Source organism: Rhea americana, unplaced genomic scaffold, assembly GCF_003343005.1.
Source record: "Rhea americana isolate MKP2758 unplaced genomic scaffold, rheAme1 scaffold_286, whole genome shotgun sequence".
NCBI classification, from domain to species: Eukaryota; Metazoa; Chordata; class Aves; order Rheiformes; family Rheidae; genus Rhea; species Rhea americana.
In genome coordinates this window covers 176,105-202,322 of record NW_028186408.1, presented here as the reverse complement: position 1 = coordinate 202,322, position 26,218 = coordinate 176,105, and the positions used below count along the sequence as shown (strand labels likewise).

At 45.4% G+C, this 26,218-nt stretch overlaps 1 protein-coding gene across 1 annotated transcript in view; it reads left to right on the top strand.

Annotated features, from left to right (window-relative positions):
• The window catches only part of SRGAP3 (SLIT-ROBO Rho GTPase activating protein 3), a 71,943-nt gene that overhangs the window by 10,833 nt on the left and 34,892 nt on the right, over window positions 1-26,218 (top strand). The window contains exons 3-6 of the mRNA XM_085308911.1: window positions 916-1,078; window positions 14,012-14,074; window positions 20,849-21,034; window positions 21,704-21,832. Coding sequence (XP_085165037.1) covers window positions 916-1,078; window positions 14,012-14,074; window positions 20,849-21,034; window positions 21,704-21,832 — 541 coding nt within the window. The remainder of the gene's footprint in view (window positions 1-915; window positions 1,079-14,011; window positions 14,075-20,848; window positions 21,035-21,703; window positions 21,833-26,218) is intronic.

Below are 26,218 nucleotides of genomic sequence, written 5' to 3'. Positions count from 1 at the left end.
GGGGGGCCGGGGGCCTCTGGGACCTCACGGCAGAAGAGCAGCCAGCACCGCGCTGGTGCACGCTGCAGTTGCACCCTGATGAAGACCCCATATGGATACCAAGGAATTAATTAGTGATGGGTTCAGTGATTCAGAATATCTGTGTCTAATGCAAACGGCTATGCAAACATTTTCCTGTGAAAAAAGGCCATCTGAAGCGTTTGCCTCATAGCGCAATCAGAAGAGCGTTGGAATGGAAAAGACCCATTAAATATCCCAGTCACTCTTCTGCTCCCAAAGAGTACTCGTTACAGCGCGCAGTCTGGTATCCTGGGTCTGCAGCTGTATCTCCCATTCCTTTGTGGCTCCTGTCTTYGTGGCTGACTGCGAAGACTTTCTGAGATTTCTTGAAAGCAGGCAATTGGCCTAATACGCTATTTTTYATTCTGAGCGGTGCTCTTTGGCACTGCCCTTGTCTATCTTCTCGGCTTTGCTGTTCCACACTGCTGGAGTTTCTGCTCCGCTGCAGTAAGTAATCACAGGCCCGGGCAGGAGGAGATTAGGGATGTTAGCACACAAGATGCTGTGACCAGATGTCCTTCCTGCAGATCAGCAGGATGGAGCTCTGAGCTCTCAGAAATAACGTCCAGCAAAATGGCACCTTAGTGGTTACAGCTGTGCACTGAAGAAGCAGGTTGGGTTTATATCAGCTGTTGTGCGTGGTAGTCAAGTATCTGGCCAAATGTTGCAATATTTCTGAGGATGGGAAGTAGCAAGGAGGAGTTCACACTCCTCTCTGAGGGTGGGATAAACTGCAGCAGGTTTATACTCTGGAGGAAAGCAATRGTAATACGTTGATAGCATTCATTTAAAAGTTAATTGCCTTTCTGAATTGTTCACTTGGCCTTTTGATTTTTTTTTTTCGTGTTTCTCCAGGAAAGATCAGCACCTACTCTCCCCAGTGAACTGCTGGTACCTGGTTCTAACGCAGACTCGTCGAGAGAGCAGAGATCATGCTACCCTGAATGACATTTTCATGAACAATGTCATCGTCCGGCTGTCACAGATCAGTGAGGATGTCATCAGACTTTTTAAAAAGGTAACCAAAACAGTGATGTAGTTCTGTTCAGTCAGGATCCATCCTTACATTTTCCTGCTTAAAAAACAAACGAACAAAAAAAAAAAAGGACTTTACTGTGGCTTTCTGCACAAACTGGAGGCTATTTGAAGATGGAAGATGAATCTGCAAATGGGGCGTTTAGATTATTGAGATTGAATTTAGCCATACTTTTTATCGTGAAAATGTTTAGAATTATAAAACAATTTGAAGTGTCCTGGTGAAATTGCAGACTTTAAAACAATTAGAGAATAGCATGGCTTTGTGATCCTGGTCCAGCAAAGCAGTGAGAATTTTGATGATGGAAGTAGAGCCCAAGTTGCACCTCAGCTGCAGCMGACAATTTCAGTATCTCAGGCACACCCGTATCCCCCCAGAACAGTATAAATAAGTATTTAAAAAGCCAATGTGGTTAAATAGCAGAGAAAGGTAACAGGACTTTCTAAGTACAGGTCTTACCTGAGTGAGCAACATAAAGAATTGCTTAAACTCTGGAAAGTGAAAATGTTAAAACCAGTACAAGTTAGGCCAAATGAAATTTTCAGGGATAACTTACTGAAAGCATGAAAGTTAACAAAAGCTTCTCCAAAATAATAAGAAAAAACCTGCCATGGGGTGTGAAGAGGGCCTCGGTGACTGAGATGCAAAAAGAATATGAGGTAATAGCAAAAAGCTATCTCAGTTCTTTGTCTGGTATTTGTTATGGAAAAGCTTAGACTAGAGGTTTGCTTTGTGGGGGAACCAGTTTGAAGAATTTTCCCCAGCTGATTTGTTAGTAGATATTTTAGAGCAAACCCATACAAGGGATTATCGTTTATCATTCTTTCCAGATAATACTTACACAGCAACGTTAAAGAAACTGAGATACAAAATGGTCAAATGACTAGCCGTGATGCGTAACATCATGGTTAAATTGCTGTCAGCGCCAGAGAAATGGAAGGTGGAAAATGTAATTTAAAAAAAAACATTCTTTTTAATTTTTTGTTGATTTATTTTTTAAAGATTCCTGAAGGGCTTTTCAGAGAACAGATCAGCAGATCTGACTTTAAAAAGAGGCTGTTGGGTGATACTTCAGTGAGGGTAGAATTAGCAGATGTTCAGGCAGATACAATGGAAGAATCAGTGTAGCTTTCTGAAGAGAAAAATGATGCCTCAGGAATCCACTGGAGTCAGTGATCATGTGGTAGGTTGGCACAGTATCTTCAATGCCTTAAAGGCTTTGGGAAAGGTCCTTCCCTGAAGTTCTTTAGGAAAAGAAGCTGTTGAAGAAGGAGTAGTTTTCTGGGTATTGACTGGTTGAAAAACAGGAAACAAAGCAAAGGAGAATTTCAGTGGAGTTCTTAAGTCATTTGGAAACGGGATGAATAATAAGCTGACAAAGTCTGCTGATGATACAGAATTATTAGTGATAACCAAATTCAAAGTGAGCATCGAAGACTTGCAGGATCTCACAGTACATAGTGAAGTAGCTCTCGCGGTGAGGCAGGCTAGGATTCTTCAGTTTAAAAAGACAACAGATTACATAATACAGTAAGACTACAAAAATCATAAGCAGTTTGTAGAAAGTGATTTGAAATCAGGACTTCATTTTTCCTGGTAATGTAAGTTGTGGATGGTCACCAGGCACCAGACAGAAAGAAAAGGTAAGAAGGAAAGTTCTCTTTTTACATCATTAATATTACATATATTGCATTACCCCTGGAATATTGTAGATTGTTGTTTTTTGTCCCAGGATGACTTCAAATGCCAAACGTGTAACTTGGATTCCACAGTCCAGGTCTAGCTACAGCTGTAAAACTGCAGTCCCGATGCAGGTTCAGGCTTGGGAGTCCCTGGCCTCCACCCTGCTGGAAGCAGGGGCCGTGCTCGGTGGCACAGCACTCGCCCTTTGCCTTCGCCCCTCTCCTGGGCAGCTGTTAACCCTGCCCCAGCGACGCCGTACGGGGCTAGAYGGACCTTCTGGCCGCTGTAGTGTTCTTCCTGCATTGATCGCACCTGCAGAGCTGATTTTCCATGGGGTGGCCGGACAACTGTAGTTCAGTGAGCAGGGCAAGTTCTGTGGCATGTCTGACTTTCCAAATGTAGAAATGTGCTAAAAACAGTCGTTATCTTAAAATTTTAGCCAACTAGAGAGTAAACTTAATGTGATCGTTTCATGGGCAAAGTCCTTTAGTTTATAGATTTGACTTAGAAATTAATCCATAAGAACAGATTTGGGTTGCTGATATGATACGAGTTATCGCCCCTTTCCCTGTCCCTCCAGAAGTTGGACAAATTTGGGATTTATCAGTTAAGTTGGTTCTAAATCAGTCTCAAAATTTCCCTCCCATTTGCATTTTTCTGTGAAATGTGTTTTGAGATGAGTCTTGTCTGCGTACCCTTCCTAAATCCATGAATGGTGTATCACATTTTATCACTTGCCCTTTTAAACTGTAGTAGGACACATCCAACCAACATTCAAGCAAGGGCATAAATACAGTGTTTCAAGAATTTTCCCCATAGTAAGTCTATCTACTAAGAAAAGATGATAAAATATTTCATGCATTCAGCAGGATTTTTTTTGTGTGTGTGTTTCCTTTCCCTCTCTTCCTCCCTCTTCCAGTTTGAATTTAAAATTTAGCTTTAAGACATAATGCTTATATTTTATAGAAATTGTTCCTCCTTGTTTCTCCCTTCCCCCATCCTCTGCCTGCAGAGGTAAAGTAGTATTGACTCCATCTGCAGCCTGCCAAAGCCAGCACCTGCTTTTAATCAGAGGAAGGCTGTGCAATTGAGTTGTGGAGATCTGTGATTTCGCTTGCATTTGTCCCTTGAGGTTTAAATTGTGGTAGGACTCACGTGTCCATGGAAATAATGATCAGCTAAATCACTGAAAAGACTTGTTTTGTGTCATCATTTGCCCTTAATGTAGATAGGGAGGCTGACACTTCTGGGGACAGGCAGGTTGTTTTCTTTAACCTCTTGTGTACTGTGCCCAAGAGAGGATCTGGAGCTGTGTTTCTCATTTTCCAGCAGTTCTTTGGTGAGAAGATTTAGGCATAGGTATGGGAATAAGAGCATCTTGGTAAAAGGCTTGTTAAGACATCTGGTCTAGTCCTTCAGCTGGTACTAGGTTGTTTAGAGGAGGTATCTTTCAGTGTTTTATCTGGTCTGAGTTTGAATATAGTAAGTGAAGTGCTGCAAGCCCTTCTCCTGGAGAGACTGTGCTGTCRAGGACTGTTAGGCAAACAAACCGGCTCCAGAAGGGTTAAGGGCATCTGCAGTTGTGGTTCAGCTGTTTGGTTTTGTTGTAGATTGCTCTTTGATGGTAAATTAGAGTAACATTTTTTTCCAGAGATGTCACTTTTAATTCCTCCCATCTAGAATTTATTAATGGGTTGTGACATGCTGTGGGTACACAGAGGAGCTGGAAGGTTTTGTGTTTTGCACTTTCATTATGTAAATGTAAACAACTGCAGCAAAGAAAAGGCTACGCAGTATCTGGGGTACGAGGATGTGCATAATTGAGAAGCAATTGATCAGTAGGGTGGTAATTTGCCAACAAAGATGCTGAGCGCTGAGCTGCTTCTCCCCTTACCTTCGCTGGACACGCTTAGCACTGTTGTGGGCCATTCATCAGTAAACCGGGGCTCTGCGTTTTTGTTCGTCTCCACTGAAGTGTTTTACCCTCCCAGTGACCTGCAGCATATGGTCTGCTCTGCTCATCCTGGTGTTCGGCCAGTCATCGATTAGACACATTTGATCATGGCCGGCTGGAAAGCCTTTTGGCTTACCCCAGGCCCAAGAAGGATGGAAAAATTTGAGGCTCTGAGCGAGTGGGGATTAAGTTTTTAGTGTTTTTGAGTAGGAGAGATTTAGTTGAGCCAACTGCAGGCCTGATCTGACTCCAGCTGAGGCCAGTACGATGGCTTGTGTTGGCCGCTGCAGGGCTTATGGAAGATATGAAATGGACTGTCAAATGGTGGGGGAGAAGAAACTATATTACACTTCTCAAATCACTGGCAAATTCGGTTTTGCAGGCTGTAAACCTTCTTTGGAGCTTGAACCCGTGGCTGGGTGGCCTCTCTGCTATGGCTGCATTTGGTAGCAGGACAGCTTTGCAAGCTGTTTGGCAGCGTTCATGCAAGCTGCAGTTGCACCTTTGCATTGCAACGATACCTTGAGATCCTTTATTTTAATCTTAAAGGAAGCAGCATTTTCTCCAAAGCAGAGAGAGGAATTCACTACTCACTGCTGCTGGATGACCTGCAGGATGATGGGTTTTTTTCTGTAGAACTTAGTTAATGCTGGTAACATTTGGATTGGGGTGTTTGTCTTATATGTTTGTTTTCCATTTTCCACTTCAGAATCAGTTCTTTTTGGCTTGGTAGGTGACAGCTTTGCTAGCTTTGAAGCTAGGCCTTCTAAGGAAAAATGCAACCCCTCCTCTCATTGTCCATTTCTTTTTAATATCACAGAGCACTGTGAAACAAGAAAAAAGCAGAGTCCAGCCCCTCAGGGAATCGAGTTATACTGCAAGTTGTAGAAATCTGCAAAGGACTCAGCAAGGGCTAGGTTTTCAGGGCAGTGATGATAGCGTTTAGGTTTTTGATGAGGTTTGATGGAGTGGAAAAAGAGAGACTTGCTGCAGCCACTGTTTGAAACTCTTTCTCCATGAGAATTTTTATACAGAATCAGAGAGAATTTATAAAGATGTTAAGCTGGTAAATCAGCATACCTCAGTGAAATTGGTGGACCCACTGTGATTTTCCCTAGGCACCACAGGCAGTATATATCCAGGGTGTCAGCTGGCCGTTTTGGCTCAGCATACCCAAAAAGGAGAAAATTCTTTTTTAGAGAAACAGCAGGAGAGAAGAAAAAATTCCCAAAGTCTGCATGTTTTTAAGAGAGGGGAAAAAAAAGTGTTATTAGTAAGGTGGTCCTGATAAGTGGAAACAGCTGGGAATCCCAGAGAGAAAGCTAAAAGATGTTGAAAAAAATATCGAAAATAAAAACAAAACTCTAGGCCCTAAGTCACAGTTTAAAAAAACCAAACAAACAAAGAAAAAAACTCTGGCAAAGCCAAGAAAGGAAATGGGTGAAGCATACAATGAAAATTGAAAAATTGATGGAGATTGAATTCCTAAAATTGGCGGATGGAGGAATTAGATGCAGAGGCAACAACTGTTAAATAAAAAGTACGTATTTTTACAGAACACCTGCAAGTGTGCACTTAATTCACATGTATGTGCATACCTGTACATTAGATTGCACTGTTAAGTGATTGGGTAATAAAATGGTGCGGTGTGAAATGTAGAGAAATGTTAGGTGATGCACATTAAGCGAACCAACTTCCTAACTTGGATGAATAAGGCTGGGCTCTGCAGGAGCTTTGTGATGGGATCTTGGAGCTAAAGTAGCAAGTTCTAGGAGCTTGTCAGCCCAGTGCTCGCTACTGGGGACAAAGGAAATCAAAAACTTGAAATTGCTGAGGACGGAGCAGAAAACCCAGAAAAGCAGTTAATCCCCTGCAAGTCTATGGCATACCCACATCTCAGATCCTGTTTGTTTTTCTTTCCACTCCTTCCCTACCAACACATACAAACTATAGCAAAAGTACAGAGAAGGTGAATGAGAAGTACTGGCTGTCTCTTATTTGGAAATGTCTATTTAGACGGGGAGAGAAGAAGAGCTGATCCAGGGGAGCATGATTCAGTTCTGCAAAGTCACAAGTGACATGGAGAAGGGACCCCTTCTCCTTAAGGATGAAAATTTTTGGACTTGAAAAGCCCCATGACAGACAAAATGTTCAAAAAAAAGCAAAAGAGCCTTCTCACTCAATGCATAGTTAAACTGTGAGACTCTCTGGAACGGGAATTGCCTCCTCTTCACTGGAAGACGATGTTGTGAATGCTGTAAACTTCACATGTTCAAGAAGTACTAGGACAAATTCATACAAGAAAATTATGAAAAGCTGCTTGTAAAGTACGAAGATGGCGTTTCACTTGCGGTGATCCTTAATATGGCACGCTTGCTTGGGGTGGTGCCGGATGGGAGCAGCAGGTTCATGGTGCAAGGAGAGAGTGTGATTACAGTCCACGTGGTGGGTGGTATGTGAGGGGACCTGGCTGGTGGGACGTAGCTCTTTGGATGCAGAAGGCATCCTTGGGGACACACGCTGAACGGGGACTGCTTTGATCGGGGACTGCTTTGATCGGTGACAACGCCGTGTCCCCTGGAATGGGCATGAATGGCTTCGGAGAAGAAATCTGCCCATCTGCAAGAGGCTCTGTAGGCAGTCGTGGTGTCATTTATGCATAAGTACAATGATAGTTGTCACTTACTGATCCATAGGCCTTTTATTGGTCTTTTAGGCATTTTTGAAATCTATCCAAATACATCCCAGTTATGACTGTGGAAACTTTTTTCTGCTTGAATATCTGCAAATAGAGTTTACTAAACTCTGCATTTCATCCAAATGTGGTCTCGAGGCAGAGCTTGGAGATGCTTGTAATTGATACTGTAGTATGTGAGTCAGGTCTGGATTTGGACTTCGACTGTGGTGTTACAAAATGGGGACTTGTTCCCATTTAGTGATTTGCTTTCTTTCTTCCCCTTACTCTCCTGCTTTTCCCAGATGCAGAAGGTAGGAATTCCTCTCTTGGGTGATTTGGGCAGGTGGGGGCATGATTTGGCTCAGCCTCTGAACTCGTGTTGTTCATCTGAACCCCTGCAAACTGAAGCCATTGAAATGTTCACACAGCTACAATCCAAACTCCTCCATTTGGATTTTATCCCAGCAGTTAAATGAACTGTGCATCTTTCTTCTCCCAGTAATGCTTCAGAATCCAGTATTTAATGCATTGCTGCAATTGAGAGCACCGACTACGTTGCCTCTCAGCATGGGTAATGTGGGGGCACAAACAGCAGTGCATTAGGTGTCTTCCTGACGCCTGGCCTTGCCTCTGTGCCCTATAATCTGGAGACACGACATGTGTTACAATTTCCACAGCAAGAGTTTTTTGGCTTCAAGAGACCAGAGACTAACATCTTTCATTAGTTGTACTGGGGCTAGGTAGTGTTTGCTGGTGACTTCTATAGTGAGGGAAAAGCCCAAAGGGATATCGAATGTGCCTCAGCATTTTTATCATTTACTTGGTGCATTGGCTGGTTAAAGTTCCAGTGCCAAAGGGCAATTGTCCTCCAGTTTCTTGTTTTCCAGAAACTATCAGTTCTCTAAAGCACAGTGACAAGTTTCTTTGGGATGAGTTGCAGCTAGTCTGGTTCTCTCCACCACGTCCTTATGACTAGCTTAGCTGTAGACATGACACTCTAGATACCTGATTTGGTCAGGTGAAGCCTGCTGGAAACCTTTGCTGTTTTTCTCATTGCTTTTACCTTAGCATGTCAGGTCTCTCGGTTAATGCTCCAGATCTTTTCTGTAAGTAGAGGCTCCCTGAGGACCAGGAGTGGCAGACTGAAGCCAAACCTGAGGATGGTTTCTGTATTGCAGTTCCCTTCCAGAGCCCAGGGCTGAATGGGCTGCCGTGGCTGCTGGGTTTGATCTGCCTTGAGATGGCTCCTKGTGGCCAGGCCTGCTGCTCAGCCCAGCGGTCTCCCTTGGTGTGAACACTTGGATTTTAAGGTGATGTGTGGTTTGGGTGTAGGTTACAGAACTAGAGAAACTTGAGAGAAAATTGGTTTTGGCTGTTCCGCACTCCCTGAACAGTTCTCAGGCCTCTGTAAATTACGGTCTTTGGGAGGCCATTCCAGTGCTGGCTTGCATAGTTGTTTTTTTGGTCGGCGTTTTCTGGGGCTGCAGGCCTGGCTGCTGTTCCTTCTGAATCCTGCTTCCTTCTTTGAGCAGGGCTGAAAACATCACAAGGAAGTTTTGCCTGATTGTGTTTTAGTTGATTGAGTCCCTAAGGAAGCCAGAATTGTAGAGGCATGTGGTGAAAATTAAGAGTAATAGGAGGCAGGGGAAGAAGTTAATGGAATGTACCAGGTTCTTTGGCATTGCTGCCTCTGGGACTGGATCTGGAGATGGGCTGGTATTTGAAAGACTTCTGAATTGTAGGATTTTTTTCTGCTCGTTAAATCCTTGACACAGAGAGGATATGTAGATGTGGTAAGGTGAACTTTGGTTGCAAATGCAAAGCTCGGGGAGCATGTTGCCTCTGTGGTATTTTCTCCTCTTTCCCAGCAGGAACCTTCCTGGGAAATGTAGGGCCTGGAGAAACTGTGCTTGTCATTTGAGGTGTGAGAAGCAATCTCTTGTCAGGAAATATGGCAGAACTGTGTAGTTACTTGAGTGTATTGTGGAGCTTCTTCCAGGGGTGTTGCAGAGGAGAACTTCCAGACAGGTGGGGGAGCCCTCAAGGCAGCACAGAGGACCGGAGTCCAATGTTCAAGCATCTCTGGTCTGTAGCTTAGCCAAATGATTGAAAGAGATGGCCTCCCTGCCTGCTCTATCAGACTGGCAAACCCTGCTAATGAGGAAAGCAGAGGAAGGAAACTCAATTGGGCAAATTTCCCTGGAGCTTCAAGTCTCTGAATCACGTTCCTGGCTCAGCAGGAGATTATCAAGGCAAGTGTTAGTGCTACTAATAGGCAGGCAATAAATGGAGATGCTAAGAAATGTCACTGCAGAGATCTGATTTGATCTCTTGTCAGACTGAATCTCTTCTGCTGCTTAAATCTCACAGCACGTTCTCTTGGCAGATGCAAATTCTGAGCAAGGGCAGCACTGTAGTTCCACACAAGCAGGTGTTTTCTCCCTCTTTTACCTCCTGCTGTGATAGAGGGAAAGGTATTTGCTGCTTTTTCCAAGTATGGAATAATAAGTTTGAGGCAGAGCATTACTGTGTCTGAAATAACTGTGCTGCATTATTCCCCAACCAGGGATTTAATTACGTGCTATGACAGTGAATTTAATTATGTCCTGTACTGCAGTGTTCTGGGTGGAGACGTAATAAAGAAGTGGTGTTGGTCTGGAAGGAAGTATTCTTTGTCAATAGTCTGTGTTTGTTCTTTCTATTACTTCTTCTTTGTCTGCAGCAGCAAGAATTTTAATAAAACCTGCTAAGCTGGACTCACTGCTATCCCACCCAGCAGCTATGTTTTCTAAATAGGAATGGAAGATATAAAGCAGGCAGCTAAATTAGAGTTTGGGTTTTGCAGATGGTGCCAGTGAATTAGAATGTGCTGCATGACATTTTGATTTTGTCTCCCATAAATACGCAAATGTAATTTTTCTGTTGTAAGAAGGGACGATGTCAAACTCAGAGAGATAAGAGTTCTTCAGCTTCTGCCATGCCTGCATTTGGAACAGACTGCAGGATCATGAAGTTGGGTACTGCGATCTTGGGTGTCTGGTCTCTGTACACCAGCCACTGGGAAATAATCTGGATTTTGGAGATTGTTGAGATAGTTTAGTGCTGGTAGATCACCCACTGGGGAGAGACACTGGGGCTGGTGGAGAGAAAGATCCTTACAGGGAATCAAGAGAACATGACAGAACAGTTAAAATTAGATCCACCTCTGGGAGGTTTTTGACAATGCTGAAGAGCATTTYAGTCTTCATCTTCAATGCAGCATCTAGAGCGTTTGGATGATAATGTCCTTAAGCAAATAGGTCTTTAAAAGCAGTACGCACCTGTGGTCCCTCAGTGTCAGTGTGACTCATGAGAATGACACGCTTTTGACAACAGATCTGTTTTTTTGTTGCTCTAAGAGTCTAAATTTAGGTTTTAAAATTATGGCTTCGTTGCCTTTCCTTCAGTTGCACAGGAAATTTGGGGCAGAGGCAGGAGCTGCAGCTGACTTTGGGCTCTTGCCTTTACCACAAGCCCATGCTCCTCTGTTTACTTTGGGAAAGGCTTGGTGCTGGGTCTGGGGTGGTTAGTGCAAACAGAGGCCAGCTGGGGGCTTCAGAGGTGAATGGGGACTGTAGCCTGCTTAGAGGCTTTGGGGCCGAAGACCATCGTTTTTGACTAGGGCCAAAATAACTCGCAGGCTGGAGGTTACCATTTTATCTTTGAGAGATACACATTTTAACATCTCTGTTGCTTATTAGCCAGCTACAGCTGAGATTTTGCAGAGCAGCTCGTGCATGCCGTTTCGGTGGGGAGGGAGGGGAGCGGGAGTTCCTAGCAGACCCGGCTTCCAGATGGCTGGGGCTACTTAGCGCGTTCTGGTAGTTGGCATCTTTTTGGCATCTCACTCATATGAGAATGGCAGCAGCATGAATCACTCGTGACTTCTGAAAGTTTGACTCTTTCAAGTATTCTGATACTAATTCAGAGATGAACTGTAATTACTGTATGTTCACTGAAAGCATAGTGCTTTTAGTCTTTAAATTCCTTGCTTAGTGCTTTACATGAAACTCTTAACTTCTAATAATGTAAGCTTAAGCATTTCATGTATGTAGGTTGCCCGGTTAGCTTTGATTGGAAGGCCTCTCTGTGTTGTGGGCACCTTTAGTCACCCAACCAATAAAGCCCACATTCAGTTATTTGAGGAAACCTAAAATAAACTGCTTAGGTTTTTTGGGGGGTGGAGGAGGTGAAGTGGAGACACTGTTCTATACTTAGTTTAAACACATCTTCAAATTATAGTAAGTGTTTCTTGGCCAAGAAGATTCCACAGGGAGATTTGGGCTGTAATTACAAGGGAAGCAGGAAAGCGGTACATGCACATCTGCAGTAGCATCCAACCGCTGGATTTTTGAGTAGGAGTTGACTTGATTTGCAGCCAAGCTTAAATGATTAGCAGCTCCCTAACAAGTGGCCTTTCTCCTGAAATATCTTGTTCATATTGTAGGAGATAGACGACCAGATCTGCTTCATCTTGCTTGGCAAAAAGAAGAAAATATGAATTGATAATAGGATCTCATCAGAAAGGGGTTGAGGGGGGAGGATGCCTTGAATTGTACATTCATAGTCAGTTTTCTCCTAAGCTTAGTAAACGTTGGCTGTTACTGTTGCGAAATTGGAAACTTTATTATATAACTGGTGTGGTTATTTGCTGGTATATATCCTTTCTGAGAGAGAATTGATTCACTCAGGTYGAAACAGTGAAAATGAGCTGCTGAAGACAAAGGAAACGGGGAAGATGGGTCATAGTCAAGGTGAAAGCAAGAGTTGAAATGCTCAGTCCAGGAAGCCCTGATAATCTTCATGCTGAAATGTTGAAGTAGCATGTGAAATTGCAAGTCCGGCAGCAGCTGTCTTGAACAAAGCTGTCAAAATGGGAATGATACTGCATGGCTGGAAAATGCAAATGTGATTCATGTACCCCCAAATGTTCATTGTATAAAGATTACAGCTATACAGGGGAGCACTAACATGCAGCCAGTTCAGTGAGGAAGTGCAACAGCCACTTACCCACTTGCAGTAATGCTACGTTTGTTGAAAAATATGAGAAGTCAAGCTATAAAAATCACTCCTGGCTATGGAGCATACCCTGTTTTCTTGCAATCTGCCAGTCTCAATATGGAACATGTATCAGAAATGGAGAAGTGTGGAAAATAATAGGTCCACAAAGTTGACTCTGGGCTAGAAATGAATTTTGCCAGTGGAAGAGCAGAACGGGATTGTCTGTAATTCCAGATTCGTCTCTGTGGATTTGCAAGATGTGCTCTGAAGCCCAGGTTGGGTGTTCCATGGACAAACACAGACCTCAAGCAAAAATGCAGCAATTCTGAAATAGTGTGTGGATTTGCTTTAGCATATGTATTCATCTTTATAATTGTGCATTTTATTTTGATATGGACTTACGGAAAATAAATGGGAATGAAAATGCTGGTTTAAAGTTCCCAGTGCCACTCTCTTAGGCAGACTGGAAGAGGAGACAATCTGTATTTTGGTTTTAATGTTTATAAATGGAAAAAAACAGAGCCCAGACGTGGATTGGCAGCCCTGTTGGTGCTGTCTTTTTAGTTTCTGAGGCAGGAAGGATATTAGACAGGATTTGTGAAATGTTGTAAATAAGGCCCCTGAGGCATTTTTCATGCTGCGGGGCAGTTTCATTTATAAAATGATATCTATAATTAAAATGTACACAGTTTTGTTAACTCCAGTACAGAGCAAAGCATGGAAAATTTTGCATGTGACAGGGGAGCCACCAGAGGGCAAATCTCCGAGGTGGCAGAAAGTATTTAAGAAAGGCATTACCAGAAACTGACTTTGCTGCCAGGATCCACCCGCTCCATGGCACACCGAAAGAAGGAAACAAAAACCCTGCAGGCACAAAAGCAATGTGAAAAATGCAGCTAGAGAGCGGCAGCATAAATAAGTTGCTGTGTTTTTGTTCTCTGTGGGATGGGTGTGAATGCATTTGCTAGGAATTACCAGGATTCGCTTGGATGCAAGAGCTGGTAGAGTCTGGAACAAATACATTGTGCTTCGCTGTGATTCACATCTTGGTTCAGTTCCTAAAAGTCCCTTCTAAAAGAAGGGGAGGACAATTCCCTTCTTTGCTGTTTGACCAGATCACCACTGTTTCCAGGGTCTGTCCCTTCTGCCCTGTTGTACCCTGCCAGTGCTCCAACATCTCTGAAAACCAACCAAGTTCCTCTGATCAGCTAGTCAGGGAAAAAGTGTGCCATCTCGTTACTTGAGCGCTGGGGTGGTGGCTGCTGTCCCCCTCGCCGGAGGGGGTCCTGCCCCACTGGCCGAGGAGCGTGGGCTCGGGCACTGCCACGCCGCAGGAGGACCCACCAGCCCAGCTCTGCTGACGCTGCACGTAGCTCTGCCTAGCACCAACCACAGGGCGTGCAGATCGTTCTTGTGAATTCGGGCTGGAAAATGGATTTAAATATGCATGGAATATTTGGAAGTTGCTTAGTTTAACTTTCCCCCTTCAAAATGTGTTTTTCTTTTAAAAATGCACGTTGTGAGTATAACAGAATCTCAGCTTACTTTTTTTGCCTTCCAGAGCAAGGAAATTGGCTTACAGATGCATGAAGAACTCTTGAAAGTCACCAACGAGCTTTACACAGTAAGTAATGAACTGTTCCTATTCATGTCTAACCTGTGCAGCGAGGGAAACGGAGGCAATTTAATTTGTTAGAACAAAATGTCAGTTAAACATTACAGTCACTTTCGGAGTCTGTCTCTCTCCCTCATGCCATCTTGTGGCACAGCCAGTTCTTTTTTCAGTAGAGACATTTCACTGGTTTTGACTGAAGCAGAGGAAAATTCACCAGCTATCCTACAATGAAGAGCTTCCACATTTTCATCAGACAGTGGATCATGTTGTCTGATTGTTTCACTTGAGCGTAAAGGGAAATGTTTTGGCATGATCCAGTGCCATATCTGGTGTCCATGATGATCGCACCTGCCGTGGCTCCTACGCAGTGTTGTCTTTAGGCCCCTTTCCATTTACACGGGGTTGGTACTTTCCACCAGGCACTAGTGGTTCTTGAGAAAGCAAGTAAAACAGGATTAATTGTATCCTTGGCTTGCGGGTTGAGCCGGCATTTAGTGTTGTTTTGGGACATCTTCGCTTTGAGCAGATGTTTGCATGCTCGCTGCAGCGTTCTGGTACCCAGGAGCAGCACGTTCAGTAGCAGTGGCTGCTGACAGGACATGGGCAGAGCAGGGACCACTGGCTTGAGACACAGCTTATTCCTGCAGAATGGCGTTCGTCTTCAGCAGCACTGGAGAGTCCTTTAGCCTGTCTGTGGCCAAACCATATATCCCTGGTACCTTTGAGCTCTGTTAGACTGCTTTTCAGAACTTTGAGAGGGAAATCCCATGTACTGTGTGGAAATCGTATATATATATATATATATATATATTTTTACAGGGTTCTCAGGCATTCGCTGTCTCAAACTAAAGGCAAAATAATTAAGTGAATTTTAATTCATCCGTGTTGCTGTTTCGATGCAAGTAACTGTGGACTCTCTCAATGTGGACAGAAATAAACCTAAGAAAACCTGCCCTGATTTTATTTAAAAAAAGAAATACATGACTGACTTTCTGAAATAAGAGCACTCATGAACAGTTTTACACAGAAATAATTAAGTTGTGAATTAAAATCAGTTCCATTATTTTGATTGTAGATTTTAGTAGACATTGTCAGATTTGAGTTTGTAAAGGTTCGAGGTTCTTTTATGCCTTTGCTCACAGGTCATTTTCTGTGTTTTATGCATTCACATTTGAAGAAGTCGGGCTAAAATTGGAATAAGAAAAAGTAACCCCAAAGCGATGTTCTGGTAATGTTTCCTGGAAGCTCCATGTAATGATGTGCTATTTGATGTATGGAACTAATGATGTGCTGTTGGATATCTGGAACTCTGTTTGCTATAATGCAGACACAAGGCTCTAACTGAAGGCAGCATGCTGAAATTCAGAGAAGTACTGTGATATTAACCTGGGCGATTCTTTGCCACAAGGTATTATTCAAGAGGATTATTAAGTGTGAAATGAATTGAATTAATTAGAATAATATCTGCTGATATATCACCCAGGTTAAAAATGGTAATAGTCATCAGTCCTTGTATGGTAGGACAGAAATTGTCTGGAGGAAATTTTCTCCTTCTGTAATGAGCACTGCGATAGGGGAGGTCATACCTCCTCGTTTAGTGTATGTTTTCTGYAAGTATCACGCTGTAGAAATCATTGGTCTTTTAGGAAAGGGCATGCTTTCTTTCATGCTTTCTTAAAAGAACAGTGTGTTGCTAGTACTAGTATCGCTGACGTAGGAGACCAAGGTCAAATTCTGTCAGTTGGAAAGATTTGGACCTTACTCCATGGATCTGCGTTGGGTTGCGCCAGAGGCTCCGAGGAAATGAGGGCCAGGGCTTTCCGGGGTGCTCTGATGGCCATGCTCTTCCCTGCTTGCCTGTGGGCTTGTATTTTGGCCTCCTTGACCTCAGGAGGGCCTAAGCATGTGCTCAAGGCTGATGGTGTGGTTAGGTCCTTTACTGAGTCAGAACCTTAATGATGAGCTAAATAGCAATATAAAGCACGTCTAGCTGAGGACAGCAGACAGTACCATTTATGGCCTGTATTTTGGAAGTGGCCTTTATCCAGAACATATTATTAATATTGGGAAACWCAACTTGTGTTGTTAAATTGCTAATGAACATTGGAACATATTTTTCTCCTTCCTCTGCAGCTAATTAACTTATTTGCAGAAAGATCCCCRGGACGCAGCTGTGGCAGCTCTTCTTTCTGACACAACCGCATCAGACAGGGACAGCATGACTTTATTCCAAACACTGAGAGGCGTGAGAGAATTACAGATCAAAGGGTTGATTACTGCAGTATAGGAAGTTCCCATTCAGAATCAAGGCAGATCTTAAATCAAGGAGAATAACCCCTGAATTTCCAAACACAAGCTGCRTTACTCAGCATCAGATGAGGAGCATGGTTTCATCTATCAGTGAGCTGGTACAGACCTTCATTTCAGCAACACGAATGCTGAAGTCAGGGGCAAAATATTTGAACCGATGATCGTGTTAAGTCCTTTATATTTTCTTAAAGAGACTTTCYGGGAGGTTTTAAACCTGATTCCCATGCTATCTTTTCAGATTCAAGCAAGGATGGAATATGGAGGAGGTGGAAGGGCCTTTGTTGAGGAAAGTTCCTCTATCATTAGCAAATAAGTCAGTGACATCTGTGCAAAGTTACCGGCATGGGGGGGTTTGGGGCATCCCTTATGCACTCTGCATTATGGAATCTTGTCTTTCAGTCTGGGTGCTTRATATTTTCTGTGCAGTAACCAAAGCAGTTGAAGTTGATATGAAAAAAAGGATTATAACAGAATGTGGATCAGGCTAGTGACTGAGCTGAGGTAGGCTTGGATGAACAAAGACAGYTGATTAAATAATTGCACTGAAATCTTTCTGGCTAGGTAATCATGTCATAATCTTTAGAGCTTACAGAAGTCATGCAGATTGAGCCATCGTTTAATTGTTAGGCTGCTCCATTGCAGCAACACAGTTGCATTGTGTTGGGGCCTCTCATGGAGCTGGAGAAACCTGCAGTTTGAAACATGTGGCTCAACCCTGCATTAAAATTTGCAAGATTGAAGTTAAGCAGCCCAGAAACAAGATTCAAGTCTTTACTTATTACGTCKTGCAGTTGCCTAGGATTATAAGTCTCAGAGATGGCATGTGTCTGCTCTTTGATAAGGYGTTTGGAGCCTGATGTTTGTGCTTGGCAGGAAAAAGAGATCATATGTTTTAGCCTAACCTATCCCAAGTGAAACACTCTTAGGTTTTTGACAACCGCAGCTGTGGAAAACTCTGTATTTTCTTCAATAAGGCTTTTGCAGACTTATTCCGCTTTTGTGGGTTCATGTTCCCTTTTAACTTGTGTGCATTGCAAATTCACCTCAACAATGRCAGCGTTTCATGGCGTTTCCATCCAAAAATATGAGTGAGTTCAGCTGTGCTCGAAGTCCAGCTTACTCTCACGCTTGGCAGCGAGACGGGTGCAAGTTTGGGACCAGCCTCGAGCTGGTTAGGTGAGGGGCCAGCCTGAAGTTGCCTGCCGAGTGGGGGACAAAATGAGGACTGAATTTAGAGCTGAAATGCAGGTGGTGATGGAGCTGGGGGGGGACTATTTGACCTTGACGTCTGTGGCAGAGTCTTGGGGCCACTTTTGCCTGGCAGCATTGACAGCTCGGCTGACGTTTGCCGGGAGCTTTTGCTGAGTTAGGAGGACATCGTTTTAGTTCAGCTCTGCTTGCCTTTAATTCAGGAGGACCTGTTTGCCAGCAGGTATTGGTAATACTTGACTTATGCTATGTAAAGCTGGAATTTTTCCCTCCCCCTCCAGCTGATGTTGTTTCTGCCCGTGTGATTTTGTCCGTTTTTCTGACATAGCAGCATTTCTGTTGCAAAAGATTGGTGTTGCTTTACATTTAGGTATAAATGGAGCTCTGTAAGAAGCTTGTTCTAGGGAAGCGCGTTGGGTCCGGGAGGAACGAAGGAGCTGTTTGTGCAGGTAGGGAAGATGACTGATTAAAGCCACGCCGCTTTGAGCGGGGCCGGCGGTGCGTGGGCCGGGTGGGAGGGCAGCCCCGAGCCCGGCGCCTGCCCGGGGGCCGCGGTGGGATTTTGCAGCCGCGGGCAGAGCCTGGTTTCGTAACGGGGCGCGCTCGAGGCCGGAGCTGTTGTTGTCTTTCCCCGCTGTGACCGTGCTGGGCGTTTGCAGCAGTCCCTCCGAGCGCAGGCGGGAGCTGGTGGGGCGGCCGGTCCCCTGCTCCCTGCTCGCCCTCGTCCTGCGTGTGGGGCTCGCGGCGTAACGCACTTGGCAGGACACAAGAGCTGAGGCGGTTCCTTCGAGGGGCGGCTCGGCGCGCCTCTCGGGCTGCGGTGCTCCGGGCTGGGGCCGAGCCCGGCCCGGGCTGGGGCCGAGCGGAGGCGCAGAGCGTGGAGGCGCACGGCGGCAGCCGCCCGCGGCGGCTCTTGGGACGAGCGCCCGGAGAGAGAGCAAAACCAGCCCTGAATCCAAGACCAGGCCTTGAGAAGCGCTGGCGGTTTGAATATCTCCGCTTTGGGACGTGAATCTCGGTTTCCGCGGACGGGCGTTGCTCTGCCGAGAGCCAGGCGCTCGGCACGCGAGCGCCGTGAGTTGCGGTCGCAGCCAGCGCGTGCCGGGTGCCGATRCGGGCCGCTGGCGAGGCCGCGGGCAGCGCGCTGCCGAGGTGCCGTTGCAGCCCTGGCCGGTCCGGGCTCTCGCGGGGGAGCGGCTGTGGGACGCGGCTCTCGACTTCGGGGGGCAGCCGACGCGCCTCGTGCGCGCTGCGGCAGGGGCGACCTGCAGCATCCCAACCCCTCCGGCGTGAGCCACGGCGCTCCTTCCTGCCGTCGTTTCGTTGCCTTGAGCGTGTCAGTGTTGAGATCRTACTGGCATCTCAATAATTGGTAAGGACAACTTGAAAGACACTGTTTCGTAGTGGCTTGGATAGTTCGGTTGTGTTAAAGCTTTTAGGTAGTGGGACGGAACAGGGGTGGAATCACGGTATTTGCCTGTGGGGCTACAGTCCATCCATAAGCCTCGCAGCAGTAGAAATTATTTCTGTTTCAGTCCCATACTCAGTCKTCTTCCCAAAGCCATTCTACTGGCAAACCCGATTTGGGGGTTTCGRTTGCTTTGCACTGCTAGCTGCTCATTTGTGGAGGTAAATGGCAGGTCCCTAGAACATCGTCAGTGTGTGGACGCCTGTCTGACCACATCATGTTTGGACAGCTCCTTTTTGGAAAGGCTTTGGAAAACTCTTTAAACCTCTCAGAAGATGCCATCAACTGGGGTTGTCTGGGTCTGCTCTGAYGCCTTTGATACCCTCCTTGCTGTACTGTACGTGGGATGGCTGTTCACATACTCCATTTATCTTACTTTTTAATCTCAGACTGTTTCAGGGGAATTATATTGTAAAATAGTGTGGTCTGCAGTCCTTTTCTGGTCAGCAGGATCCCTGTGCAGTATGGAGTTGTATAACACCATGGAGAACGGGCTGGAGTGTCTTCAGCAAACCAAAGCCTGCTAAAGTGTCGTTGATGTTTTAGATCTAATGGCAACAACCCACTCCCAGCTACACAGGAGGCAGGACTGTAAGACACCTGTATGTGCTCATCAGTACTCTTGTCTTCCTGCATCAGGGTTTATACATGATGGGACCAACAGGGACTTCCTCACTGCTGTTGTTGCAACCCCCCTTTTTTTAGTAGGAGATTCATCAAAAGGAAAGAGGCAGCAGCATGCCACTGCCTCAGCAAGGGAGCAGACCMCACTAGGTAGCAGCTGATGCAGAATGTACCTCCTTTATAGAAAAGGAGAAGTACAGGGAGATACTGCCTTGGGGTGGTCCACTCTGTTGCCTGGGTCAGTGGAGGGGGTCCACCCTTCGAGTAGCTTGTGCATCTCAGTCCCACGGCTGGCAGTGCCCAGGCAGTTGTTGTGAAACTCTGATCTGCAGAGCTAAGTCAGGCGTCTCGAGCCTTGTCAAGGCAATGTGAAATAAAACATCCAAATCCTGAAGGAGGTTGATGAAAGGGGACAGTGTGACTAAAGGCATAAAGCAAGAAGAGCAGATGTGTCCTTCTTGCCAGCACTATTAAAATGATCACAATGTGCCCTTTGGGCTTTTATTTTCGAAAGTAAACGCTGTAATAGAATTTGTGCCATGAGGAGTTTTCCTTGCAATAGACCAGCTTCATGTATCCGGAGTCAGAGTGTTGCTGCAGTCCAACATGGCATTAACTCTTCTTACTGGCAGTAGTAAAACTAGAATTAAGTAGTCACAGTAGAYGAGCTCCATTTTTGCTTGGACATTGCACCTCTTCCACCTTCAGGATGATGTCTAATGTCAGGTTGGGTCAAAAGTGACTTGAGAATGATTCTTGGGCTCTCCACAGTCTCAGTCATAGAGAAGCCAGTTTGCCTGTCCCCGCTGCAAAGTACTAAGTTCCCATTTCTCCATGGCCAGAGAAACAGTGCAATGTGAATAGCAGGTAGCTGCTAGAAGGCATRTCTTGATCTGTACCCCCGCAGCAGGTACTGAGCAAGGAATAACTGTTCTTATGCCAAATCTACGCATTTTGTAAATAGGACTAGTGCTAGGGTTAATTTTAGGGGGCTTTTTCTTCCCCCCATGTTTTTCCTTATAAGTGCCATAGTGGCCTCAAACAGCTTTGGCATATCAGAGGCTCTGCCCCATGCTGTTTACAGCTTACAACTATCATGTTGGCCTCATACACARATACTAGTGCTTCTTGTGTTCACAGAGTAGGAGACTCACAAATCTGTGTTTCCTTAGGTGATGAAAACTTACCACATGTATCATGCGGAAAGCATCAGCGCTGAGAGCAAGCTGAAAGAGGCAGAGAAGCAGGAAGAAAAACAGTTCAACAAGTCAGGGGACATCAGTGTGAACCTGCTGCGACATGAGGACAGGCCTCAGCGACGGAGCTCCGTCAAGAAGATTGAGAAGATGAAGGAAAAGGTGAGTGAGTGGGAAGGAAAGAAGAGGAAGGAGATGGTGGAAACCAGGCTGGAGTCAGGGGTGCTGTCCAAAGGCTTCCTATGTGGCAAAGTATTTTAGCTCCAGACCTTTTTGCTTTCATGGAGCCAGGAAATCTATCAGAAAGCCTCTTTGAAGGGTTAATCTTTTGTGCTAAACATTTAGACTAGTGATCTCCCTGAACAAACGCCCCAGATCCAAGCACATCTGCATTTGTACAGTTTTCAATTTTGGGTCTTGTTCTAAAATTTGTAGCTTGAGCTTTTGGGCCAGCTTCCACTTTGATACAGCTGCATAAATTTGGAGTAAATCCAGATGTATGTCAGCATATCTGGGAGGAAAATTTGGACTCTAATTTTGATTGATGCCAAAACCTCTATGAATGTACAGATTAAAGGACGGCAGCTGTGCTCTGAACATGCTGGGCACATCTGAGCAGAACGCACATATTGCGCATTGGCTGAATGAGCCGCGGATGTTCAGATGAATTCTCCTCCGTCCTGGCAAAGGTACCTGTTTTTGTACCTGATACCAAATGTTGTTAATTAACGTGTCACCTCCAGGCTCCAGGGAGCTCTGGGGCCTTGCAGCAAGAGCAACTGTGAAGGGAGCATCCTGTTTGCACTCTGACACTCTGTTTTGCTTTTCCAGAGACAAGCCAAATACTCTGAAAACAAGCTAAAGTGTACTAAAGCCAGGAATGACTATCTGCTGAACCTGGCAGCCACCAACGCAGCTGTCAGTAAATACTACATCCACGACGTCTCTGACCTCATCGATGTAAGTGCTTCCTCCCTCTGTGTGTGAGTCCTGACAAGTGCACAGCTGAATCCTAGGCGTGGTTTGGTCCTTTGCGTTCTCACGCACGTGTGATRGTAATAAAGGGGCATTTGTTGGGACTTGAAAATACACTGAACTGGAGCTTGAAAATATATTTTAAGTATGGATTTCTTTTCTTCTGTGTTACTTTTTCCTCTCAGCCACCCACATGGATTTGACTCTTCCCTCAGTTGTTACAGGCATACGTTGGCAGAACTGGAGCTGCCACTGTATGAGAGCTGGCCTTCACTGARTTTTATGGTGGCTACATGAACAACAAAGTAATTGATTCATATTTATGCTACATACAAACTTCTTTCATCAGTATCTGGCAAAAAAAAGAGGTTTTTCGTTACAACTGCAGGTTATGAGCGAGCCTCAACCAACACAAACATACCCTCGTGAGTGCACAAGCACAGGAGTCCAGATTTGGATTCAGCTTCCTAGCTTTGTGGTTCAGGACAGCTCATATAAATTTACAAATGAGAAATTATTTGAATGTTTTTTGGCCTCTTTCATGTCGTTTCGAAAGCATGTTACTGTGTGTTTCCTTACTTTGTCAATGCATATTGGCTCTGGCTTCAGAACCGCGTGGAAATGGCATTTTTCTTCRTCTTAAAGTACTGGCTTCATCCTACTATGGATGCAATACACTATGATCTCCTGCAGCTAGAGCTTTCTAAAGTCCAAAGCATTTAGTATAGAATTTGCCTTGGGGAAGCCAGGCGATCCTAAAGTTACCTCCGGTCCTATTGATTATTCTGTATTTGAAGTAGGTAAACTCTCATGAGGATCAGGTGCATCCTCATTTTTGTGGCTGAAAGCAGAAAGATGTTCTATGTGCAGTTTCCATCACCTCTGAGTAGGTACTTCTCCTCTTTAAATCGCCTTTAAACCCTTCAGGAACAGCAGCGGGCTGCTCTATGGATTGGTTTGTTGCCACATCTAAGACAAATGAGTAAAGGAGATGGAAACTACAACCAAAATTGTAGTGCTAAAAGTCGTCTTTAAGTGGATCAGTTTTATCACAGTGAAGTTCTAGGTCTTGCAGAAAAGTCAAGAGGGAGAAGCTGAAGGAAAACCAGAAGATGTATGTCCCTTTTGTGAAGGGAGCTGAGGTGAGCAGCTCAGGAGGAGACTGTTTGCTTCCGTGCTGGTGCAGAGGGTTAGGAGCTGGGCTGCTGTTGCTGGTGCTGAAGTGAAGGGTGGCAGAACAGCAGGGACGCTAAGGCTTGTCTCTGGGGTTTGCCACCAGCTCCGTTGAAGAGCTGGAACAAACAGCCCAGACCCTGATGCCAAAGTGCAGGGCTATCAAGCAGCGTTGCAGTCAGGTGCAGGCTGTAGTGATGCCCACGGCACTGTGGTTGGGTTCCCAGACACCGTGGCTGCTTCAGGTASCTGGGCTAGACTCCGTAATAAAAAGACATTTGAAGGCAGTGAAGCCCCAGACTGTTTTATTAGGATCTATTTTTAGGCATCTTTTACAGCGCAAATCGTCCTCATTTCCATCCGTAGTTAATTGCCTGGGCGTATTTGTGCTTTCAAAACTGAATCTGGGCAGAAGCTTGACTGTGCCGTGTTTTCCCTGTGTGACTACGTGGGGATATTGTCTCCCGTTCGTCTAGATAGCTCGGCATGACTCAGTTGGCTTTAATGAAGAGACACGGGTTTGTACAAGCTGTGAGGATCTTTCTGGGGTGTTTGGACTGTTATTTGAAGCATTTTTTCCTACATAAAAAGCCTTTCAGATCCACAAAGGGCACAGAAGTTCCTCCTACTCTGTTGTCCTTTGCGTGGGCTTTCTGCCAGATACTGGACTCCTGCCAGCAGACTGAGGACCAGGTATGTTTTATCATGGGAACTCCTTGCAAAGCGCAGCCTCGACAGCACCGCCACGCGGAGCAGCCTCTAGCTCAGAGCTCGCGCTCCGAGTTACAAGTGCCTATGCTTCAGCTTGACGTGCGGCGCGTCTCTAGCTAAGGTCTAGCCTYGGGGTGTTTCAAATAAAGTCAACGGTACAGCGATAAATAGAGTAAGCAGCTCCTCTCAGGAGGAATTAGTCCCTCCCGGGAGGCTCGGTGCAGCTCTCCACCGCGCGGCTGCTGCCCGTGTGCTGCCGCGGGGCGCCGGCGCCCGCGGAGGAGGCTCCCCGGGAAGCGGCAGATGCACGTTTGTAGGAAGCGCTGTCGCTAAAGGCGGYGGCGGAGGGCTGCGAGGTGGGGGAAAGGAGCTGCCGCGCGGGCCCCAGCGCTTTGCTTTGGGGGGTGAAGCGAGGGACGGGCAGCCCGTGGCGTGTCTGGAGCCATGACCCGCCGGCGGCGGAGGGCTCGCCCGCCGTGGGCAGGCCGGTCTCCTGCAGCGCTGCGCGTCGGAGCCGAGCGCCGGTCTCCAGCTGTCGTAGCTGCGGAGTTAGCCCCGGCGTTTCAGCAGCGCGGCAAAACGTGCCTGGGCTTTCAGCGAGCGAAGCAGTCGCCCCAAGCGTGGGGTGCCCCGCCGTCGCAGAGGTGGTCAGCGTGAGCGAGCGATGCAACGAGGAGTATCCAGGCCGTTGAGCGTGTCCTTCTTTTCAGAGAACAGATAGAGGAAAAAAAGAATTAGGTTTGTATGATCTTTCTAAATGCAGAGCTCGCATGGATGAGGAAAAGTGGGGAAAGCTGTGCGTTTGCTTGATTCTTCTCTCAGAAATTTGCCATTTCTTTCATATAGCAGTACCCAGATTTAGGAAACTTTTCCTGGAGTCTCCAGGCATTCTTACGTGTGGGTTGTTAATTACAGTCACTCATTTGTCAATAGGAACTGCAGCTCACGATATACGAGGCTCTAATCTACAATTCTAATAAGCTGTTCTTAGAGTGCTGTTTTAAACTAAAAAAAATCCAACCAGTGCAGATCTCTCAAACTTTGCTAGTCTTGGTTTAAAACCACATTTTTACCAAAGATTGCATCCAGTAAATGGTTTCTTCCTTGCTTGGATGCCACCAACACTGGAACAGTCTTGTTAAGTTGCTGATAGTTTTATGACTCGGAAGTGTCATGCAGTCAGTAAATGGTATTGCCTGGAGACCATGATCAGTCTTGGCGTGATAGACCTTGTTTGCTTGGTACAGAAAGCAACAGCACTTTCCTTCAGAAAAAAGAATTCCTCCTTGACAGTTTCTGCYTTTTTTCCCAGCAGCTTGAATGAATAGCCTCAAGGTCCTATGGTCCTTTAGAAGATGAATTTACCAATTAATCATCTTAAAAGAAAACAAACAAAAAAACCCAAAACACACACTCACGCCCCCCAAAAAAACCCGATACACACAAAAACAGCCCTAAGAAAATATACATAGGTGAARGAGTGCCACAGATTAAAGAACAAAATGTAGGTTAAAAATCCTCCAGAAAAAAATGTACTCCAGGGACCAGAGAGTTAATTAACTGTAGCTGGATTTTGAAAAGGGCGACATAATTTTAGGCTTGGTAATATTTATAGTTAAGCAACCTTTGATTAGAAGTAATCAAATCTCATGCTTCAGGGCATGAGTTGATTGCTGCAAGGGTCAGGAAAGACCCTTTCCTTCCCCTGTTCTCTGCCGTACACACACATCGGCTAAAAATAAATCAATTTTTTAGCTTTTTAAATTATATATATATATATATATCTTAATTTAGTTTCCTCTGAAGTTTCTGTAACTGTAGGCTGCAAAGATGCTACTCTTGCTTTCTGCATTTTAAATGCTTGACGAGTAAATGTTCCCCATAAAATGACATACATAACATAAAATGTTCTCCATTTTTTCAGTGATCTGAGAATGCTTTCAGGTATGAGTTGACTTGCACAGTCCTTGCGTAGGACTCAGCATTATGATGGCCAAGTGCAGATATTACCATGATAAATGCTGTTCTCTGCTTTGCAATAGGCAGGTTAAATATCTTTTAGTTGTTTAACAACTGGAAAACTTGAAACATATGAATCAGTGATTTAGCAAGCATTTCATTTTCTCCAAAGTCCTGTAGTGTTTCAGCCCCACCACTTTAGACCGTCTCAGCCCTGATTTTGAGAAGAGCTCCCAAGGAGTGTGGAAAGCAGGCCGTGCTGCTGGGAGTCACCGAGTCCCTGGGAAAATCTGGCTCTCGTTTAGTTGCCTAATTGCGGTTGTCTGGGGCAAGATGCTTAAGAAGCTTCTCCAAGACTTGAGACTTGCGTTTGGTTCTGCTTCTCCCCAGGCTTCCTGGTGGCTTTGGGCAAACCATCTAACTTCTCGCTTTTTCCACCTCTGGATGGGAATGTGGGGCTAGGGGCAGCTCCCCGCCTCGGCGGGGCGCGCAGCAGAGCCGGAGCCCGCCGCGGCCGCGGGCCCGGGC